Source organism: Pleurodeles waltl, chromosome 6 (assembly GCF_031143425.1).
Source record: "Pleurodeles waltl isolate 20211129_DDA chromosome 6, aPleWal1.hap1.20221129, whole genome shotgun sequence".
Taxonomy (NCBI): domain Eukaryota; kingdom Metazoa; phylum Chordata; class Amphibia; order Caudata; family Salamandridae; genus Pleurodeles; species Pleurodeles waltl.
Window position 1 is genome coordinate 1,146,682,977 of NC_090445.1, and position 24,222 is coordinate 1,146,707,198.

The 24,222-nt window shown below is 42.7% G+C and overlaps 1 protein-coding gene across 1 annotated transcript in view; it reads right to left on the minus strand.

Moving 5' to 3' along the window:
• HIF1AN (hypoxia inducible factor 1 subunit alpha inhibitor) overlaps window positions 1–24,222 on the minus strand; it is a 160,139-nt gene that overhangs the window by 48,443 nt on the left and 87,474 nt on the right. Inside the window, exon 5 of the mRNA XM_069240360.1 lies at window positions 390–496. Within this exon, the coding sequence (XP_069096461.1) occupies window positions 390–496 (107 nt within the window). The remainder of the gene's footprint in view (window positions 1–389; window positions 497–24,222) is intronic.

The window sequence follows — 24,222 nt, forward strand, 5'->3', positions numbered from 1 at the left end:
AAAACTGACTTGAAAAAAATCAGAGGATACCCTCATAAATGTAATCAATATAATTTCCAAACACCATAACTAACTTCTGTTTGGTTAATAATTTCAACGCACAAGAAGCTGTGCCACAACAACTTTCTATGAATCCATTACACAGTAAAACAAAATGGTAACAATGTCATGCAAGATAGGGAGGGAGAGGAAGAGGAAGAGGATGCAAGAGAACAGAAGAGCAGGCAGAGAAGATAAGAGGTGAGGAGAGGGAGTGAAGAAGGGGCAAGCAAGGAATTCAGGTAAGAGAAAGGGGTAGAAGGGTGCGATAGGAATTAAGAAAAAAGGGCAGGGGCAACGTGGCAATGTTGGGTATCTTCAAAGGACACATTTGATTTTAAATCTCTTACCAGTACATTGGGATGTAAAGTACATCTCCTGGTCCCACCACAGTCTCGTACGCAACCACATTCCTAAAGTTTGGAAACCTTTCATAGTCAGGATTTTCAAAGTCAACCTAGAAGAAGATGGAGGATGGCCATAAAGCTGATGCTGTGAGTGAATACAATTCAATGAAGTGGACAGCTAAGCCAAAACACATAAAGACAATACTCTGGCAGATGTGGAAAAGGGGATAGGTTAATAAAAGATTTTTTAAAAGGAAAAAAGAGAAAGAAATAAAGAAGATCACCACACTTGGATTTTTTCAGTTATTGCAATCACCCTCAATGATGCTGGAATGTGCACAGACCTTTGATTTCTAAACTAAAAACAATGACAAAGGAAGAAAGAGAATTCATGTATATGTCTTGCGCCTGACCCGGTCAGTAAAAACAAGCACTGGCGAAGCCAATAAGTCTCGGCAAAGGGTGACCTATTGGCTTTGGCAATCGGGTGGGGGTGAACGGGAGGGCAGTTGTGGGTAGTGAACGGGAGGGCAGTTGTGGGTACTGAATGGGTGGGAGGATGAATTGTGTGAGAAACTGGCAGGCCACATTGTTCGCTGTTGAAGTGCTGAGGACGGAGCAGAGCGGCTCGACAAAGACAGTGCCTGTATATGGGCAGTACAAAAGACAGTTGCAATGTGGGAGTAAGCGCTCCCTGGTCACCTGGGGCAGCCGCTCATCCAAAGCTTCTTGTCTAACCACTGAGGAACTTATTACTGCACACTAGAAACTTTTTTTAAAAAGTAATACTTATCAGTACCTAAGTGCGGCTTCAAACAGCTGAGTTATGGAGGGGTTGTGAAGAGATTCGCACAGATTCCACATGCCTTCATACAGATATTGTTATGGTATGTGCAGCAGCAGCAGCTTCTCTTTATCTCTCAACTGATTGAGAACAACCAATAAACAAATTGTTTTGTCATATTATCGGACGATAGGGCTTTTAGTTGTTTTGGAAATCTGGAAGACAGTACACAAGATGGGATTCTGTAAACATCCAAGTGCCCTCTGTGGGGGACTGCCGTTCTTCCACTGTGCAAACACCGCCTATGTCCTTGCTTGTAGATGGAGCTGTGATAACCTCGGAGTTTAAATGGAACTCAAACACTGGGTCATATCTGATGAGAAGCAGGGGTTTCATGTCCATCATTTCTCTGACCGGAAAGACATTCTTGTGAACAGGCCAAGCGCCCGGCCTCTGTGTGGCAGCTGACAGAGATATACCATGGAATGTTTCTGAGAAATTCCAGAAAGAGTTAAACTGTTACTGCGGCTTAGATGGGCTTTCAGAAAGTTTCTTTAAACTTAACCACCAAGATATGTGTATCCACAAAAGTCTAGTTGCTGAAAGTTAGACTGACAAAATTCTTCCATATGGTGCAAGATTTCAAAAATATCTTGTTTCATATAAATGTGGAATGTTGTACATGCTGCCAACTTGCTATGAGGTGACTTGTGTGCTATAAAAGCTCCTGACTCATTTACCTATTTAATGAGGAATAGCAAAAAAGGGAGAAAGAAATGGACAAGAGACAAACAGTGACAAAGATAAGAAGATGCATATTTATATGCATTTAACAGATGAGCATAGGCTCAACAACCCATGTTTCTGGGCAAATAACTTAATCTTGTTTGGTTTACAAAAATGAACCTGTCTTTCAGCAGGAATGCAAGTCGCCAGCGTCCTCAGTGTTGTCCAGAGCAGGCAAGAAATTCTTCAGTATCCTCTGTGTTCTTCAAGAAATTAAAAGGTAGCCCTGAAACAATGCCATAAAATGGCCGCTGTGTAGGTTTAGGAGTAGTTGGTCGGTGCTCTTGGTAAGGGCTAAACCCTTGAGGACCCATGATGTATGCACATCATGGACAAATGGGGAGAACGCATAATGGAAAGACAAAGGAGCCAGCCAAAGGCAAACCTATTGGCGGGCTGAAGCCCAAGATGCAGATACAGCAGGTCTCGTTTCAAGACAGTGCATACGCACCATCTAGAGCAGAGACCTAAAAATGGGCCACTTTTGTAAAATGCCCTTAATGATTTTGATTCCCTATTGTTTGAGTAGGGCCAGAATATCTACCTGTTCAGGGTGGTTAGTAACTGCTCTAGCCACACACGTTCAACCTAAAAGCAATATCTGTCGTTAGACAGAAACCCTTTCTTAGGTTAATTCACAGATTGCAGAGATCATAAGAACTCAATCAGCAGATCTATTGTGCATCTTAAAGACGTTTAACAAACCGATCCTGAAATGTCAGAACTATCCCCGTAGGTTACACAATGGTTTTTAACAGGATTCATTTTTGGAGCAAACACACTAAAGTAAACATCCAAACAGCCTCTTTGTGGACAGCACGGATTCTAACACAGCAACACTGTTAAAAAAAAAAAAAAAAAAAAAGCCCATTGGCACGTTTTTTTTCCTCACAAACTATTAGATGTTTTCACTGTTTCACTTGCCCATGCCACTGGGTTCTGCTAAAAAAAATACTTGTTTTCCTGAAGACTCACCTGACAACTTTTGCTTGATTTAAATATAAGGAAAGAAAGACAGCATAATGCTCCCACGTGTTGGTTTTAGTCCTTCCATGCTGACTTAGATACACTGGGGAAAAATAGGGCTACGAACAGAGAAAAGGTAATCCTGCTTTTGCACTATAGAAGTGGGGTTACGAAGTTTATATTGTCTAAAGCTGTACACGGTCTCCTGACTGCAGTCATGGACCGGTACCTGCAGTCTAGTTAGACCAATTTGAAAACCCTTGTGTTGCTTAAGCTTCAAGTTTACCGTAGGAAGCCGAGGGACTGATGGAAATATATTTTATTTTTCTCATGGAAGCAGCAGTGATGAATTTCAGTTTTGGTGTTTTTAAACAAGATAGGTGTGTCTGATCCCTAGAATGACATGGTGGCAGGAGGACAGGTGCCCTTCGACGGCAGCCAGAATTGGAGTGACAAGTTACAATGTCTGTTAGCCTAAAACCTAAAATGAAATAGCAAGTGGCTGGTCAGTAGCAGCCTGCACTCTCACAGATGGCATTTCCTAAGCTGATTAGGGTCTTTTTTGGGAGAGGGGGGTTTGGTGGGTGGCACTGAAGAACACCAAAGAGAAAGGGATGTTGATGCTTCAGTTCCTTTTATTAACCCTCCTGCCCACTCATCAGCAGGTCTGTGATAGTTGGATGTCAACTAGAGTCCTTACCTCCCACACACATAAAAGCAGAGAGAACCTCAGATTCAAGGAACATCTGAGGCCAACTCTGGGGGGGGTTCACAGAATGCAATATTGTCCCTTCATATCACCCTTCTCTTGAAAGGGGACAACCAGGTCATTCCAACGCAGTCTTTCAAAGCCTGGGCCTGGGGGAAGAGGTCAGGAATTTTCCAAATAACTGTTTTCGTTCTATAATGTATGAGCTGCTTTTCTGCTGTTAAGACATTAGTACTTTTAATTGGCTTTGAAGAAGAGTGATTAGGCTGGCTTGATTGGCTTTGAAGAAGAGTGGCCAGGCTGGCAGCAAGTTGTGGTGGCAAGCACAGCAGGTTGGGGGTGGGAGGGTGAACGGGAACGAAGTTTAGCAGTGTGGGCAATGAAGATGCTGATTTCGGGTCAGCTAAAGGAGGTTGAAGAGGGAAGTCTTGGGGCACCAGTGGAGATGTGGCAACGTGGTTGTTGGTGCCTGGCAGCTAGCCCAGGACCACACCATCTGACACTCAGCAGAACTGATACAGAACTGTAATGGGAGAGAGAAGAGGACAAAGTGACAATATAGTGCTGCCCTGGAACCTCGGTGCTGCAGCAACAAGCAGGTCAGCAGCACTGTTTTTATTAGTTAGAAGAGAAGGGAGAAAGCTCTTGCACAGACACTGGTATCAACTTAGAAGCTGCTAGTTCACTGCCTCTGTCTGGCATTATAGACTTGGCTGCATCGTTCAGTTTGAGCTTATAGAAATGGACAATGGTCAAAAACATGACTTTCCTACTCCCCAAACAGGACAAATCAGACAAAGTCACCAAGTCCATTAATGCCTCAATGACTCCTCTTGTCCAAGGGAGCATCGACCTAGAAGTCAGCAACTCTAACTGGTCAACATTCTCTGCACAGAAAATGAATTCCACTAATCATCAATTTCACATGTGCAGAAGCTAAAATAAAATTTGAGAAAGTTGGAATGGAATGAGAACTGCTGCATCAGGAGCTTTGAAACAACATCATTAGAGTGACAGGGCAAAAGGTGAAGCATTTGAACTGTAAGATGCTGTCAGGAAATGTGAGTCAGTGGTGACTCACATGACCAGCACTATTAAAACCCTTGAGTGTCTTAGTGATAAGGAGGGAAGAGAAAGGGGAAATAATCTTTGGATCGTGTGTGTTTCCAAACAGGTAGATGGAGCTCAACCGTGGAAGTTTTTCGGCATCTTGATTTGTCCTCGGTTCCTCCAGACTTCCAGTATCGTAAAGCGGGCAGCAACATATTTCCTCTAAGTCATTTTACTGCGAGGATTCTCAACTACAAAAACAACGTGCTAAAAAGTAGAATTACAATAAACTTGCCCTGTCAAAAGATTTCCGCTGTAGTCTGACTAAACAAAAATTCAGGACTATGAACTTGAGTTATACTGTTCTTTTCCCTACTTAAATGAAAATTACCTTCAACTCCAAAACCTACTCTGTTCATAGACCTGAAGCACCATGGGAACGGATAGATGAGGAGATTGACTGGAGGTCTGAGTATCGACAGAAACTGGGATAGGAATCTCAGAGGACAACAGAATCCAGACCCCAAAGTGGCAAAGGATAAAACGGGAAGAGGAGTAAGCATTTGCAGAGATCTATAGTGGTCAGGGTTGTTCCCGTAGGAAAGATGAGACCGAACCAGAGTTTAAATCTTTCAGAAACAGCATAGATCCAGGCCTTTCTCAGGAAATCCATTATGGAGAAACCTCATGGGATGGCTATGTTTGCCATGGCTGGGAAATAAATAGTTCATTCCATACAGCATGAGCCAGGTCACTGTTTGTAGATCTGACAGCGACAATTTATGACAGGACAATGTTCTAATAACTGCTTATGACACCCCTCTCCTGAAGTCCATTTGGAGCGGACAATTACCATCTTGTTGGGTATGCTTTTCATGAGGGATTTCTTTTTGGATGTTCCCACTTGTTTTATTGCTATTCAGTGAGAAATGACATTTCAATGGGAACGGATGACCGTCTCCATGTTTTCGAGTATAGGGAGCAGGGATTCACAAATATCTATAGTCTGCTGAAGCTGGTACTAGGGTACTTTATGTTCCATGCTCTTACTGGCAGTCTCATGGTAAACAATTCTTCTACCCTAATCCGGTATAGGGAGGCTTTTTTGAGATAGAGTTTGTTTCTCTGCATTAAGCATCCTGTCACTTGAAAGGATGAATATCAAGATTAAGCAGCAACATAGCAACGTACACTACCATTAGGGTCAGCTACAAATATTTTTTTTTAAAACCTGTTTATCAATTCAAATTATTTGGTAGATGTGGCTTCTTAATTGTACTTTAAACTGTTTTAATCAAGCTCTGCTGGGGAGGCTGCACTGCCATCCTTTTCAAGAAAAAATTTCACTTCACCTTACGCTTCACGTAACGGGTAGATAAGTGCATCAGGACGTCAGGTTTGCTGGAGGGTTGCACCACAAACATTCATAAACGATAATATCGAAACCTAATTGCTCCATTTTTCTAGACAGACACAATCTTTTCTGCTGCATGGATGGTGTCCTAGCTTAAGATCTATAAATAAGGCAATAATGTAATCAAGTTGCTCCTCTGGCCTAGCAAGAAGCAGGATCTGAGCAGGCACAAGTGACGCATTAAAAATGGCATGTGGGTAACAGAACGTCAAGCACTGGTTAGTGTCTTTGCATCACATCAAAGAGAAATGTATAGTCTCCCATCAAAACCATGCCTGTGCTGAGAGAGACATTACCTGTGCTTAGAGACCTTTTTTTCCTTAACCTATCTATGAAACAGCTGACTTTGGAAGAAAAGGACCAGCTGGATTTGCAGATCTTGGTGGACGAAAAGTCAAGTTATAGGACACCTACTGCTGGATAAACCTTACAGTACCCCAATATCCCATGTCTTTCTTTTTATTTTAACTATTCACCATGCTGCTGGGTCCTCTTCATAACAATATGTCTGACAGATTACTCCCTCTGACAAGTTACCCTTCACATCAGTAACAGGCCACAATTACAGTGGTCAAAAAAACGTGAACCATGGCAGATGTAAGGGTATCATACAGATCAAATCCATTATTTCTACAGAACAAGGTCTGACTGAGAGAAAAAACATAGGCTCGGGCAACAAAATAAAAGTGACCCCATAACCCAACCAGATAGCTAAAAAAAGAAAAAGTGGCCCAAATTTCCAAATAAGACCAATTTCGAACTTGTAAACACACAATATATGGGTATTTTATATAGTAAAAGACTGCATGTGTTTGTGCTTGCTGAAGGCAATAATTGTGGTAATATCAGAGAAATCAGAGTAAAAAAACAAAAACCAGCCAACGTAGACGTAAAACAGAACCAAAATACTGATTTAAAAATAAAAAACAGCCTACACCCTGATCTGTCAGTCCAACCCATTGGGCACTACCTGATTGCCCCATGGGCCAGTCTGACCCCAAAACAATACATTTTGGTGAATCTTCACCAAGTCACCTGTGCTTTTGATCCTCAAAAGTGGTTTGATGCCAGGATCTCTATGCAGCAAGACAATATTTATCTCCTTAGCTTTGTCTAGAAGGGGCATTAGAGAGCCCACGGCAAGATGACGGCACTCTAGTGCAACTCTGACTGCTAAGACTCTGTTTACAGTTCTGCCATCTGACTGTTGAAATGTGGGAGTAACGTGTAGGGAAGGTGGAGGAGACCCGCAGAAGTCAGTAAACGGTGGCACTTATCTGCTGATATTAGTGTCCTGCAGCTGCTGGTCAGATGGAACACACTCAGATGGAAGAGCAGGGGCCACGTTGAGAGGAGCGCTTGACACAGAGCGGCTCGCAGCGGGACTACAGCAGTGACTGCTGCGATTACAACAACTAGTAGGGGAGAATGGGGACCTGCTGATGTGCTCTGCAGTGATCTTGTGCGGGTGATCTGGAGACATCAGCCCCACCAATGGGCAGTGCAAGATATTGGGGGCCGGGAGGCCTAATTAAAGAAAGGTGGAAATGCTGCAGGTGCCGGGGACATCAGGCATGCTGGCGGTGGGTCCTTGCTGCTGAAGTTGCCAAAACTTGATGTCGGGGCAGTGGCCATATAATCTGGGGAGTCATGCAGTGACAGACTGAGGAATTGTGACTTTCCATGGCTGTAGGTCTGCTAGGCTGTGCAGCCCTAGAGCTACAGATAACGCTGCCTGCAATGAGCCTAGTGGGCCCAGGGGATGGTTGGCGTGGCACCTGCAATAGCCCTTAGTAAAATGCTGTGCAGTTTGACCTGCCTTACCTATGGTTCTATACCCTCCTTTACTGAATAAGGGTGCAAGTGGGGAAGGAGCATGGCTACACTTTCGGTCTCTGATTCGTCACTGGCCTCAGTGGTGCAGAGGTTCTCGGCATCAGACCTTCGAGATTTCCTACTAGGGCCTGATGAACTGGAGGTCTTGATTGTGCCCTACATATGTTTCATAACATGGGGAGTCCCCTTCCTAATGTGATGGATACTAATGACCATCCTTCAATCACACAAGGACCTCCCCTTCTGCTTGAGTATGGAGAAAGTCCCAACAGTCATACGGCCTAATATGAAGATTTAGAAGCGCACGGTTATCGGAACAATTTCAGCATCACAGGTTTCCCAGAATCCACTAACACGGGCAAAATGGAAACTTATGTACGTTATGTTAACCATGCTTTTTGGCCCTTAAAATGTCACATCTGCTGGTGGTAGAAGGAGCACATCTGTTCCTCATGGCACGACTGCCTCCAGGCGCACCTCTGCACCTAATAATAGCAAAACTGTTAAACTACTATGATCAAGATGCAGGGCTTCGGATGGTAAGTGAGAAGAAAGACCTCATGTATCAAGGCAATCAAATTGCTTTCTTCCCCCACTTTACAGTAGCGGTGCAAGCTGCCCTCAAGGAGTTCTTACCACTCAAGAAACAGTAACAAAAGGCTGAACTCTCCTATGATAAGCTTTACCCGGCATGTCTAGGCAGAAATTTTCAGAATCCCCAGGGCAGCAAAGAAATTTCTCAAGACGATCACTCAAAAAAGAAAGCAGCCTACAGAGGGCACCAATAATGAAGGCAACTTACTACATTCATGAGAGTTGGCAATCATCCGTATCGACCTATACTAGTCATAGCGTATGAAGTGAATGTGGGGAAAATAGGAGCCCACACCTCCTTGCAATGCAATCTGCTCAACTCATCTGGCTTGCCATTCTAGTCTGACTACTGTTGTCCTTGCCACTGCCACCTCCAGTAAGCAAGAGGAGAGTTGGGAACCAGGGCTCCCCCATGTGCGAACACACCGTGTGATATTTACCTGGGGTAATCTGTTGACTGGAGATGATGTATGTCATGTTTTGGTTTATGATTTCTTTATTGTTAGTATGGGGGAAAGCATTTAGCATGATTGGGATGCAGACATGTAAAGGGGTGGGAGTTGTTAAGAGGGTTTCAGGTGACCATCATGGTGCTATTTGTTATTATACTGCTTTAGTGCAGCATATACATGCCAGCCTGATCCACAATACGTTTGTTGCTCATCTGTTGCCATTATGGACCTGTTCCGGGGACAGATCGGTCTCCTGACTTGGTATATTCAGGGTCTCAATAATCCTCAAAACTCAACAGGTGTTCTCCAGTTTAGCCAGGCATCATATACACGCACTTAAAGTGAAACAAGGAGCATGCAAATGGGTCCCGTTAGGCTGCTTATAGGCAGGCCTCTTCCTACCATCCTCCTACACCAAAACCATCATGATCATGATTTTAAAAAGGGGACCCCTTTACAGTCACGCACTCCATAGCTGATGAGCAGGTGCAACATGCCATAGTGCAAGGTAATCTCTGTGGAACACCGGTCACTCTGGTCAATACATATGGTCCTAAGGTAGATAATCCTGTTTTAAATAGGTCACTCTGGCGTCACATTCATACCATCCCTCCGATGTTTATTATGGGTGGAGGGGATCTCAATACATACCTCTACCCCATGGTTGAGTAGTCAGTTGAGATGGACTGGCATGGCATGCCGTCCACCAAGGTTGTTCGCAACGGTATGAAACCATATAGGCTTGTAGACATGGAGACCACTGCACCTGTCTCAAAGTGAGGGCAAATTCATCCCCACCGTGCATGGGTCATGGTCGTCTAGATTACTGGTTGATTACCCATGAAATATGTACCTGGGTGTTAGATGTTACCCATTTGCCCAAGACATTGTGTGATCACGCACCCGTTAAACTAGTGCTCTTAATTCCCACTCACACACCAATCCAATTCCAGTGGAGCTTTCAAATGACGGAACTCCTAGATATTGTGTTCCGCTAATCATTTAAGGCCACAATCGAGGGTGTGCTTAGGAGCACGCAGGACGGAGTACTCCATGCAATATGCACATAATTGCAAAACATGGGAGAACACACTACAGCCCCTTGAACAAGAATACAAAGCTAACCCACACCCTGCCACCCTTGCAGCCCTTTGAGGGCACATCACCAATGTTTATGAGTTGGCCATACTAGAACTGCACTTTTTATCCAATCGCCATACGACTACAACATATGGGAGGGCGAACATCCCCTCCATATTGACGGACTTCAGGAGTACTGATCATTCTGCCACGGAGACCGAGCTGGTTTATTACCTTGTGGACATAGTCCTGGTATGACTTTCCTCTGGCCAGCAAGAATACAGCTTCTTGCACTTGAGGAGATTAAAGGAGCCATACACACCCTTCCCAATAGCAAAGCCCCAGGCCGTAATGGGCTGAAGGGTGAGTTCTATAAAGAATTCACTGACCTGCTGGCACCACACCTGTCCGCATTGTATAACGAAGCATACACTAGGCAGATATACTCCCCTCGTTCCCATTATGAAAATGGTGGTAATCCTTTATTTCTTATAACATTTATTAACATTCCAATAGTCCTACCTTAACATTTCTTTAAACACTATGGCACATCTGATTACACTGCCAATGATATGCTGGAATGTACTCACTTTACTGTGTGCTCAATGGGGCTTTAAGGCATGAGATTTGTAACTATACTATCTATGCTCACTGGCCCATTTTGCCCACTACTGGTACGTTCCTCATAACTATGTTCCACATCGGACAGCAGAACAAGATGATGCTTACCATATCCAACTGAAAGCTACACTAATGCATAAGCGTGAGGGACTGTCACAAACAGAAATTAACATGATTCACTCCATCATGTGCACTTGGCGGAATCATGGGGCGTGAGCGGGTAAAATCCCTTTATATACTTCTGCACTCCCACTAAAATGTCATCGCACAATGTCGGTCAGAAAGGAGACTAGGGAAATGGGGCTGCTTAGTCAGACTGGGTTGCAAGCTTCAGGGGATACCTACCCCAGTGGCAATTTCATAGATTTAAATGACATTTCGCAGACACATCGACGTACCCCGCTGATGAGATTCACATACAATCTCCTCCGAGCTGCCCTATGGGGGTTTTATCCTCAATTGCCTAGGGAACCCCCTACACTCTGTGCCTTACAAACCTTGCCAATTAGTGATATGCTCAAGAGCTTGATCACTAAATTACATGTTGTGGTGCCAGCAGATAGACCGGCAGCTCCAGACTGGGCACCAGAGACTGAACGCAGTGGTTGATCGACCGCTGGAGGTGGCAGACTGGGCCTTCTGCTGCACACAGCTGAGTCTGCTCACACCTAACTAACTTATGCATCATACGCTTTGAGCATTTACACCGAATGTACTAAACACCTGTCAAGTTGTGCAGGTATGGTCTGAAACGAGACGCGGTTTGCGCTGTGGAAAACCAGACGCAGATTTTCTGCATCTGGCCTGGCTTTGCACTTCTGTCAGGCGATTTTGGGTTCAAATCACAGAGGATCTGACAACCATGGAGCTGGAGCCAGTAGATTATAACCCTAGTGTGTGTTTATTGGAAATGGTCAAAGACTGACAACCGTTAAATCGCAGATTTTTTGCATTAGCCCTACTGTTGGCAAAACAGGGAATTGCAGTGCACTGGGGCAAACAAGTTGTGCACACCAAATGTCAGTGGCTTTTAGAACTAGTTTACTGCCAAGAACAACTGGACTTCTATGCCAACAAGTTACCAAGGCTATAACAGCCAAAATACATCTCAAACCCCTTCACTGCCTATTTGGTCTAGGTCCTGTGGGAGACATAGAGAACGCAGTCTATTGCATGGCGGTCTTCATTCATTATGTGGTATTCAATGTATTCACTTGTGGAATTGACGTTGCACAGATAAATTAACTATCTTTCATTGGAAGTAGTACTGCTGGGTACTATGTTGATGTATGTCTTTGTTCTGAAAAGTATATAATTCAATTAAAAAAAAAAAAGATTTTTCTAGATGACTAGACGGACCCTTTATAGCTTTAATTGAGAAATATATCAAGGATTTTTTCCATTCACTGGGAATACTTGTATTATTTTTTGGCAATGTATGGCTTCAACCTCTCCTTTCCCGACAATATATCAAATTGTTATACACAAGGCAACCAAAGAAAAGATCAACAGGGTACTTATTACCCAGTTTCCCAAGGCACTTGTTCCCAGACAGGGGAGTCTCCTGTCAATCGTGGTATCTGGGCTTGCCATTAAGCCTCTGGCTGAATGGCTTCACATTGGTCCCTCAATTAGAAGGTTGTACTTGATACCTTGGTTGGAAGTTCGGGTTCCTTTAAATGAGGACTACCTCCTTTTTCTGCTTGACCCATGAACATCTCATCCATGACCGATGCACACCATTAATCACTTTGGGCAGTACTGAGGCCACTGTGCAAATTTGCAAGGTCTAACATTTTTCTTGGATAAGGCAAGGGTGATAGTAAGTTGGACATTTGTGGGGCAGAGGATAACAGAGATATAGATAGTTCTATATGTCTACAGCCAAGATGGATAAACAGTCTTGGCAGCGCAATTTTCCCCAGTGTTAAAATCTCCTGGACCCGACTTCAACAGTACCTTTAACCAACATCACTAATTGGAAGAAATGAATTTTCCTAAATTATGTCAATTTTAAAACCCCTGTATATCCTTAAAAAATTATCTGTCGGATTACTTCACTCCTGCAGCACGTGACAAATGCCTTAAGCATACTTAGTTGAAAAAAATAAAAAGGGTTTGAGGAAGGATGGATACAATAATGTTTTATTGAACCTCATGCCTAATCAAGATAAACAGCTAGCTCTACAGCTCACACCAGCATACAGTCAAACTCAGGGAAAGTAACATTCAACTCTATTTCTTAATTGTGAGGCATACATCTATTCATGCATCTGTTGCCACATCAGGTTATTAGAATATTAGGTGCACCCCTTCAAGGGCTTTCTACAGAATAACAGACTAAACAAAGAAATGCCTTTGTGGGTGGGCACAAGCCCCACAAAGTATCAGCACTCCAGGACATCAATGGAATCAATGGAAGAGTTAATGAGGATATCCAAGTTTAACAATGCTACATGTTAGGTCACGTTACTATCTTTTACAGATTTTCAACATGAATCAGATCTCCATACACCCAATCATTTCATTATCTCTAGCATAGAGGTTTTCTTTCCCCCTACATTAAAGATTTGTACATGATCCAAGAGCATAAACCACCCAAAGCCAAGGTCACGTGGGTATTCTGAAGGACAAAATAAGTCTCTGGTGTAATAGACTCCAGTCACTAACTCACCAAGTACAAGAGCCCAGCTCTAAAGGCGTCGTGGGAAGCAGATTTAGGTGCTCTCAACGGAGGACCTATTGGGTGCTCATCAGTCCCCAAATTAACAAGCTGTAGATTAACTCGATTCAATTACTGGACAGTCACTTGCATGCACCAGTGGCAAATACAGAGTTAATTTTTCCCCCATGTGGTTATGCCGTGCATTGTGGAGATCTACTTTGTGGAGTTTATCAATATTTTGTTCTGTAAATTTTGGCTAGGCTTATATTCCAGGGGGGCAGGCTTCCCAGTTCTCCTAGCCCCCAAACTGGCATGGTTACATACAGAGAATGTGGCAGCAAACCTATACACTAAATCATTTAGCAACTCAAGCCTGGTACTGTGTTCAGCGGGATACTAAGCAGAACTGGCATGTGCCAAGGCACCACCGATAGGAAACTACATCTGTGACAGAAATAAGAACATAATTCTGGGAAACCCTATCTATGAAGGCCGTAGAAGTCCACTTAAACATAAGGATATAAAAGGACCTTGGCAGACACATTCAATTATTCATGGTTAATTGTTTTTGGTTTCTGTGTTCTCTTGGGAGTTGGTGGCTAACTACGGGCAAATCTAAGGGGCACCCACAGTTGTTTACCTTCAGATGATCATGGATATTAGCTTTTTTATTTTATCAGTTTTGTATATCATATCTAAACTTTTAACTCCTTATTGAAAAAGCACAATACTTTAGACCTTAAAGAATCAAAGTCTCTCCCCCAAGTGTGAACATCACATTATCTGCAACTTGAGGAATTCAGACTTTTCCACTCCACAGAGGTCACCTGATAATGATTCGTTGTGAAGTCCTTTTCTTTTCTCTGTTTTTTTTTTTCCATAACACTTTAAAAGTAAATTTTCGGCAGGGCTCTATTTTTCCACCAATGCACAGTTTTATCGATATCTCCTTTTGATGTTTGTCAGTAAACACCACGATTGTGGTTACATATTTATCTCTATTGCATCAACGTATTTTTGGTTCTGCTGAAAAACTGAATTTTGTATATTTTTTTGTTGCACAAAGGTTCATTCAATTAATTTTCATCAAATTTAGCTGGCATGCCATGAAGTGTTTGAAACGCGCTGGAACCAATTTAAATTTTAAATGTATTTCATTTAGTTACAGCATGATTTTTTATGCAATTTCCCAAGTTTAAGCACGATGTTTGTTAATCTGTTTTGGCACAATCTGGCACAGTTAAGGCTGTTGCATTCCTTTCAATTGGGGTTTTCAATCCTATTAACTGATACGACGAAGTCTGCTTTAGAACGTTAGTTTTGTAAGACAGCAAGGTTCCAGTCACGTCTCAATTTTGTCCACTTCATTTGACATGATTGTGAGTTAATATTTGTTTTAATTAATAACGACTAACCTGGGTATGTTTTAGCAGAAATTCGAACGTCCATGTGTCCATGAAAGAGTCTTTAGGATGGGAAAGTGCCTAAAAAGTATAAATAGCAGTCATAATAAAGGTACCTTAAAGCTTATGTCCTTGCTCTTTCCTATTCACAACGTGTGGGTGAGGGATATGAAGCTGCTTCATAATCTGGCAAATCGGAGTTTTGAGCACTGGTACAAGGCACTAGTGCACAAGTCATGAGAAACCCTCCCATTTCATGCATAACATTATAGATGAGGACCCACTCCTTTAGTACTCCGCAATGTTTCATAAAGAGGCTTCGTTTAATCACTGCATGGGGGGTGAATACTTATTTATCATTACCGTCCATTTACAGCAGACAAAGCACATAGTTTGTGCACCTTTAGTTTGATATCGAGTATCACTGATCCTGTGCATTCTAGAACGGAGTCCTACCACCGTTATGTGGTCCTGCTCGAATCTTCTGGCCTACAAGCACAGTAAGGAAGTACCTATTCCAGAGTAAACGTTTGATTCCATAATTAAGATGAAGTCATAAGTGAGCACATAATCTTTGGCCATTAGAATTCTCAAGCACGCTTTCTGCCTTGAGGGTTAGTGGTGCACAATAACAAAGGAGCTTCCCACCTGGAGCAAAGGTCACTCAGGATCTCTACACATGCAGTCAGTCGAACGTAAGAAAATGTGAAAGGACACTGTCACACAACAATTTCCTCTGGTACCAAAGAACCTTTTTGCCCACTGATATAGTTATCGTGATCTAAGGAAGGGGTGACTGTTCTGGGAAAGAAACTCTTTAGTGGTCATTCATTCCTTTACTCCAAAGCCATCAGTTAAGGCTTCCACCAGCCTACACTGCACCAGTAGGTGAACAGAGGCTTAAAAAGGAAACAAAATGACCTATTTTCCTCCTTTCCGATTCCTTGTCTTTCACTATGGCAGTGATATGGTTCACTCCACTTCAATGGGGGTGGGAAAGGAAGGTGTTCCCTGCACTACTATAACTGACAGACACTAGTGTGGGTCTTCTTGGTGGGTGATCTCAATTCTCCAGAACAGCTATATGCTGCAGCCTACCAGGATTCCTTCACTGCGGGAAACTCTGCCACAATTGCTCAGAAGGTAGAGAGGCCAATTCTTTTAGAAAAATAGTCAGTCTAGCCCTGAGAGAGAAACATCATTTTCAACAACAGCAAAACCACCACAAAAACCTTTACAATGAAGCAGTCTTTACCACAATTGTTTTTTACAATTATTATTTTTTTTTTTTTTAAACCACTAGTATGCCTTACCAAGGATGCCATTACAACGAATTTTGTTTATAAAGGCATGATTGGTAGAGGCATACTGCTGTAAAAAAAAAATACATATATTTGAAAGTATTTATATATTTTGCAGGTTTTAAATATTTATTATATATGCACACACGCACACACACATATATGGAAAATGTCACTTACCCAGTGTACATCTGTTCGTGGCATGTTCCGCTGCAGATTCACATGCTATGCATATTCGGCCATCTAGTGTTGGGCTCGGAGTGTTACAAGTTGTTTTTCTTCAAAGACGTATTTTCGAGTCACGGGATCGAGTGACTCCTCCTCTTCGGCTCCATTGTGCATGGGCATCGACTCCATGCTAGATTGTTTTCCAGCAGAGGGTAAGGTAGGAGTGATAGAGTATGAAGAAAAGAGATGTGCATGCAAATGGAATATATATACATATGTACAAGTGAATGTTGAACTTAAACGGCTACAAGCTCCCGGGGAGTTGGGAGGGTGCATGTGAATCTGCAGCGTCTCATGCCACGAACAGATCTACACTGGGTGAGTGACATTTTCCGTTTGGTGGCATGTGTAGCTGCAGATACACATGCTGTGCATAGACTTAGCAGTTTTACCTCCCATAAGCGGTGGTTACCCTGAAGGAGTTGAAGTTGTTTTAAATAGTGTTCTTAGTACACTCTGTCCTACTGTGGCCTATTGTGTTGCTAACACATCTACACAGTAATGCTTGGTAAATGTATGCGGTGTTGACCAAGTGGCTGCTTTACAGATTTCAGCCATTGGTATGTTTCTTAAGAAAGCCATTGTAGCTCTTTTTTGCAGGTGGTGTGTGCCTTAGGTGTAACTAATAGCTGCCTTTTAGCTTTTAGGTAACATGTTTGGATGCGTTTTACTATCCATCTAGCTAGCCACGTCGTGGAACGTAGCTGCCCTGGATAGTACCTGCGTATATGCAGTACTGTCTTCTGGTGGTGACTGCTTTGTTGGATAACATTCTGGACTGTTATCCGATACTGGTGCATCATATAAGTACCATGCATCAGCATCATCCTGTGTCATCCCAGTATGTGTGGGTGACTGCATTATAGGTGTTCCCACCGGTGACAGTTGTGGTGAGTGCGGTGGGGACGGTTGTGGTGAGAACATTGGTGGTGGCGATTTGTCTCTAACCATTTTTGCCTTAGGTTGCATTTCTGTCTCCTGAAATGCAAGCTTCCTTTTTGATTTGAGTGGAGGTAAAGTTTGTTTTTTTCCAGTCTCCTTTTGGATAGGTAACCTCCTTTGTGTATGGTCAGGTTCTTCCATACCTAACTCTTGCTCTAATCAATGCCTTTCCTTGAGTTGGCTGGAACATCCTTGCTCTTCTGTATAATATACAGGACTGCCAGTTGGTAGTTCTAGTTAGGACCATCTTTCCATCGAAAAAGCATTTTTTTTGACTTGCCTATATCTTTGGCACTGTTTGACTGATCTTCACGAGATTTTCCCAAAAAAGTGTGCTGGTAATTTTTGTTGCGCATGGTATGTTACGGGGTGCCCTGTCAAGTGGCGGCCAACAAAAGGGGGAGGGCAAAAAAAAAATGGTGCGTTTCCCATGTCCCTTTCCATAGGAGTTTTGAACATGACTACAACCCTAACCGCTGGATGCAATTACACCACATTTGGCAGAAAGGTATATTTTGTTCTGCAGATTGTTCTTGTTATTTGGTGTAAATCCATTCAGTAGTAGTTGAGAAAGGTAAGGAAAACAAGATTTGTATATCTAGTACCGTGGTTCCTCTGCGCAGACTTCACAAAGTGTAACAAGCACGTGCAGGCAAATACAAAGCTCTGATTGGGTGTTAACATTACAATCAGAGAGTGTTGGCAGACATCTTGGGACTCCGTTTCTGCAGAGTCCCACAAAAAAACAAAAACAAAAAGAGGGGCAAGGTGGGAATACCCTGATCCCCAAGCCTTGGCCTTTGTCAGGGCAAAAAGTCAATTCTTTTTTTCGTAGCGAATTTTATGACAAATTTGCAGCAAAAATGTAAAAAAAAAAAAAAAAAAAAAAAAAAAATGCTTTAAAAAACCAGGGTGGTCTCCTGCGCTTGTTTGTACTAAAGCCCCAGGGTGGACCATGCTCCTGGCAGGAGGCTGGGAAGGGGGGGGGGGGGGGAGGGAAACGCTGCACAGCTCCCCTCCTGGAACCATACATGGCCATGAGGAATGCTCCGGCCCTCCCCTGGGCCAGCTCCTGCTATGTCCCCTGAGTGTCCATTCCAGGATATAGCAGTTTGCTTTTGCTTGACAGAGGCTTTGCCAGCTCCCCCCCAAGCAAAAGCAAAACACTCCAGTTCCAGTGGACAGGAGCGGTCAAATTGCTCCCGCCCACTGGAAGCGGAGGTTCCATCTCACTCCCTGCCCGCAGACATGTGAGCAGGGAAAGATGAAAGGACTGTTCTTGATACAGGGGGATGCAGTTTCAACAGCTCCCTGTGTGCAATAGCAATGTCGATTCCAGCAGGAGACGGAGAGCCGTCTGGGACCTCAGGGACCTTGAGGCTCCCTCCGCGGTCCCGATTCTGCAGACTGGGTGCCAAAGGGCACGCAGGAGACATGGCCAGGACCTGGGGGATGGGGTCCCCGGGGCTGAAATCAGTTCAGTGAGGGGGCCACACCCCAATTAAAAATTGGCACATTTTAAGGCCTGGTCCCATGGTTGGGGTCCCCGCGGTTGAAATTGGCCCAGGAGGGTTGGGGGGGGGGGGGGGGGAAATGGGGAGGCACGGGCCCCTCTTACCCATTAAGTTGTGGCCAGACCCTAATGGCTGGGGTCCCCAAGGTCGTTGTGGCTACGCTGCTCATTACACAGAAGTTAAAATCAACAGGAAACATTTACAAATATAAACAGGTGCCGTTGTTGAAGCTCCACTTCTGTAACGGACAAATAATCCTAACTCCTGGGCGTAGCAAAGAGAAAGCAGGTGGGTTTTCTTGGCATTTCCATATTGATAAACTGAAAGCCTTTGGGGAGGTGGATGCATTGCTGATCTATTGGAGCACAATCTGTATGTGACTGTGACAAGTGGGTTCTTTCTTGTTCTCTCCTGGTGAGAGCATCTGGTTCTCCCTTTAAATTGCTATCAGTATGCAAATATGCAAATCACCTGGATACCTCGCCTGATGACCCCACACACCTTAGTAGCATCCAAAGGTCTTCCAGCTTTTTTCCAGGATGATGGACGGATTAACAAGTGCTCTATTACGCAGCCGTAGTGTAGAATATGTACTGGACTTTTATCCAAGGAGGCAAAAATAACTCCACTTGGCTAGATATTTAGTGCAAAACTGTGGACTCTTGTTGGATAAAAGGGCAGGTGAGGTTCCTTTGAGGCCTGAGTCACTCACACAGCTGACACCCAAACAGAAACACACACACAGACTCACCCAGACACTCATGCCCCCCCTCGCACACAGAAACATGCACCCACTTCCAGATGCACACAAAGACCATGCACCCACTAACAGACCTACATGGACACTCATGCCCCCCCTCAGAGCCTCATACACCTACTCACATTCCACTCAGACACACCCACTCACACATTCATCCACCCACTCACAAACCCAGACTTTCACACACCCACTCTCAGCCCCACTCACACTCACTCATTCACTGACCTACTGAGACACTTGTGCACTCACTCACACACTCACTGTCAAGCGAAATCAAGAACTCGACAACAAATTCAGTGAATAAGACAACAGAAACTACGGAAGAAGAAAATAACTGTCCATGCCTAATACTTACCTACAGCAAAGAAAGTAAAACAAATTGTGAATATATTTAAAAAACACTGGAAAATATTGAGAAGCGATCAAGACATTGCACAGAGTGTGGGCCCTAGACCACGGCATTCACTTAAAGACATGCTTGTGAAGAGTCATTATGTAGCTCCAATTACAAGCAATTAGTTGAATAACGAAGCAGTAGGTTTTTATAAATGTAACAAATGCCAAGCCTGTCAAATAGCAAAAAAAGTTAAGATTTTTAATAATCAGAAAAGGAAAGATTCACATCACACAGAATTACTTGAAACAGTCAGTATGTTGTGTATCTGACTGAATAGGACTGTGTCCTATGGTACATTGGCAGCACCATTTGTCCCTAAAAAAAAAGCATACTTCAACATGTGAGAACTATAGAACATCAGGATCAGAGTTATACTGTTGCAAGACACTACATGACACAACATATGAAGGATTGGAGAAGTATTAGATTTTTTTGGTTTAGCACAAAGAAGGATGAACGAAGGGGTGACATGACACTTAAAACTACGGCACCTTGAAAGCAGGTACATCATCAAATTGTGTACAAAGATGCCTTGTGGATTGAATATGAATGAAGAATTACTTTTCCATTAGTAAACTGCATAATGTTAGGTACAGGTTGACAATATGACTGTTAGGAACATTAAGGAACACATGTCAAAGGTTGATTTAAAGACAATATATATGAATTTTGGTTAGTAGGCACGTTTGATATTAGGTCTATAGCAGTGAGCACTGTATTCAATAGGGATATCATGATCCAAAAATCTGGGTGTATTTAAGATAAATGACTAATTTATAGCTGATCATTACCTTTTGAATGTTGGTATTGGTGATCATTTTTATCCATTTCAAATTAAATTATGCAAATAGATAACCATTGAAAAGTGTGATGGGGCAGTTGTTCATGAACCAAAAGATATATTATAAACTATAAAGCACTGAGCTTAGATTTGTGACTTATAAATAATTGCAAGTTGTCGAGTGTCCATTGAGAAGGATATCCAGTCACATACTTATTAGCACAAAGCTATAATTAATTTGCGATCGACATACAAATTTAGTGGATGTACATGCATTACCATTCGATTTAAAATATCGCCAAAAATCATCATTGATACATACATTTGTGTTGTTGTTTTAGCACTCCATATACAGATTACTTTCATACCAAAATTAATACACTTGCAACATGAAATTATATTTTATTAACCACCAGTGAGTTATGAGCCACTAGATGTAAGTTATAAGTAAGAAATTTGTTTTAATTTTATACGTGATCATGTTCTAACTACATTATCCAGAATGCCTCATGGTTGGCAGGACGGATAGCTTGTATATAAAGAGAAACGGAAAAGGGATTTACTAACCGTGACCAAGACTCTATAAGAGTTGGAACACTTTGGTGGCTGTTGATATGGCAATAAAGACGTTTTGATTTGGACTTTGTGGAGTGCGGCAAATTCTTTTTGGATGCAATACTTACGAGGGTGGTCTCCTTTGTCACCAGCACCAGCAGATAAGTGCGCCGCCCAAGCAGTGACCGGCCGCTTTGTTTTTATATCTATATATATTATTATTTTTTTTACATACATACATATATATACACACACACATACACACATACACACATACACACATACACACATACACACATACACACATACATACATATGGAAAATGTCACTTACCCAGTGTACATCTGTTCGTGGCATGAGACGCTGCAGATTCACATGCTGTGCATTATCCTGCCATCTAGTGTTGGGCTCGGAGTGTTACAAGTTGTTTTTCTTCGAAGAAGTCTTTTCGAGTCACGAGACAGAGGGACTCCTCCCTTTCGGCTCCATTGCGCATGGGCGTCGACTCCATCTTAGATTGTTTTTCCCGCAGAGGGTGAGGTAGGAGTTGTGTATATAGTAAAGGTGCCCATGCAATGGAGTAAGTATGTATGTACATAATGTGATTCTAAGTGATATATATTTACAAATTCACAAATGTACAAGTTTTTTCAACATATAACATAGTTTTCATCAACTTAAAACTGCTACATGCTCCCGGGGAGGCGGGAGGGCGCATGTGAATCTGCAGCGTCCCATGCCGCGAACAGATGTACACTGGGTAAGTGACATTTTCCGTTCGATGGCATGTGTAGCTGCAGATACACATGCAGTGCATAGACTAGTAAGCAGTTACTCCCCAAAAGCTGTGGTTCAGCCTGTAGGAGTTGAAGTTGTTTGAAATAATGTTCGTAATACTGTCTGTCCTACTGTGGCTTGTTGTGTTGTTAACACATCTACACAGTAGTGTTTTGTGAATGTATGAGGCGTAGACCATGTGGCTGCCTTACATATTTCTGTCATAGGTATATTTCCTAGAAAGGCCATTGTGGCGCCTTTTTTCCTAGTGGAGTGTGCCTTTGGGTAATAGGCAGTTCTCTCTTTGCTTTAATATAGCAGGCTTGAATACATTTAACTATCCATCTGGCAATGCCTTGTTTGGATATTGGATTTCCTGCATGAGGTTTTTGGAAGGCTACAAACAATTGTTTTGTCGTGCAAAATTGTTTTGTTCTATCAATGTAATACATTAGTGCTCTTTTAATGTCTAATGTATGTAAGGCTCTTTCAGCTACTGAGTCTGGCTGTGGAAAAAAGACTGGGAGTTCCACTGTTTGGTTTAGGTGGAACGGTGAAATAACTTTTGGTAAAAATTGTAGATTTGTGCGTAGAACTACTTTATGTTTGTGTATTTGTATAAAGGGTTCTTGTATAGTAAATGCTTGTATTTCACTTACTCTTCTAAGAGATGTGATTGCTATTAGGAAGGCAACTTTCCAGGTTAAGTACTGCCTTTCACAAGAGTGCATGGATTCAAATGGTGGACCCATGAGTCGTATTAATACAATATTAAGGTTCCATGAGGGAACTGGTGGTGTTCTTGGGGGTATGATTCTTTTTAGACCCTCCATAAATGCTTTGATGACTGGGATTCTAAAGAGTGATGTTGAATGTGTATTCTGCAGATAAGCAGATAATGCTGTGAGATGTATTTAAATGGACGAAAAAGCAAGATTTGATTTTTGTAAGTGTAATAGGTAGTTTACAATGTCTTTTGCGGATGCATGTAGTGGTTGAATTTGATTATTATGGCAGTAATAAACAAATCTTTTCCATTTATTTGCGTAACAATGTCTTGTAGTAGGTTTTCTTGCTTGTTTAATGACCTCCATACATTCTTGTGTAAGGTCTAGATGCCCAAATTCTAAGATTTCAGGAGCCAGATTGCTAGATGGAGCGATGCTGGATTCGGGTGTCTGATCTGTTGTTTGTGTTGAGTTAACAGATCTGGTCTGTTTGGTAGTTTGATATGAGGTACTACTGACAGATCTAGTAGTGTTGTGTACCATGGCTGGCGTGCCAAAGTTGGTACTACTAGTATTAGTTTGAGTTTGTTTTGAGTCAATTTGTTTACTACATACGGAAGGAGTGGGAGAGGGGGAAAAGCGTAAGCAAATATCCCTGACCAACTTATCCATAACGCAATGCCCTTGGAGTGAGGGTGCGGATACCTGGACGCGAAGTTTTGGCATTTTGCGTTTTCTTTTGTTGCGAATAGGTCTATTCGTGGTGTTCACCAGCTTTGAAAGTAAGTCTGTAGTATCTGGGGATGAATTTCCCATTCGTGGGTTTGTTGGGGATCTCGACTGAGATTGTCGGATAACTGGTTTTGAATTCCTGGGATGTATTGTGCTATTAGGCAAATGTGATTGTGAATCGCCCAATGCCAAATTCTTTGTGCTAAGAGCTGTGATGAGTGTGTCCCTCCCTGTTTGCTTAGGTAATACATTGTTGTCATGTTGTCTGTTTTCACAAGAATCTGTTTGTGGGCTATTATCAGTTGAAATGCTTTCAATGCTAGAAATACTGCTAGCAGTTCTAAATGATTTATATGAAGTTGGCTCTGTTGAGCGTCCCATTGTCCCTGAATGCTGTGCTGGTTGAGGTGTGCTCCTCACCCTACCATGGAAGCATTTGTTGTGATCACGTATTGAGGCACAGGGTCTTGGAATGTCCGCCCTTGGTTTAAATTTATAGGATTCCACCATTGAAGCGAGGAGTGTGTTTGGCGGTCTATCAACACTAGATCTTAAAGTTGACCCTGTGCTTGTGTCCATTGTGTTGCTAGGCACTGTTGTAAGGGCCGCATGTGTAGTCTTGCGTTTGGGACAATGGCTATGCATGAAGACATCATGCCTAGAAGTTCCATCACACACCTCACTTGATAGTGTTGGTCTGGGTGCATGTTTAGTATTACATTTTGGAATGCTTGTACCCTTTGTGGACTTGGAGTGGCAAT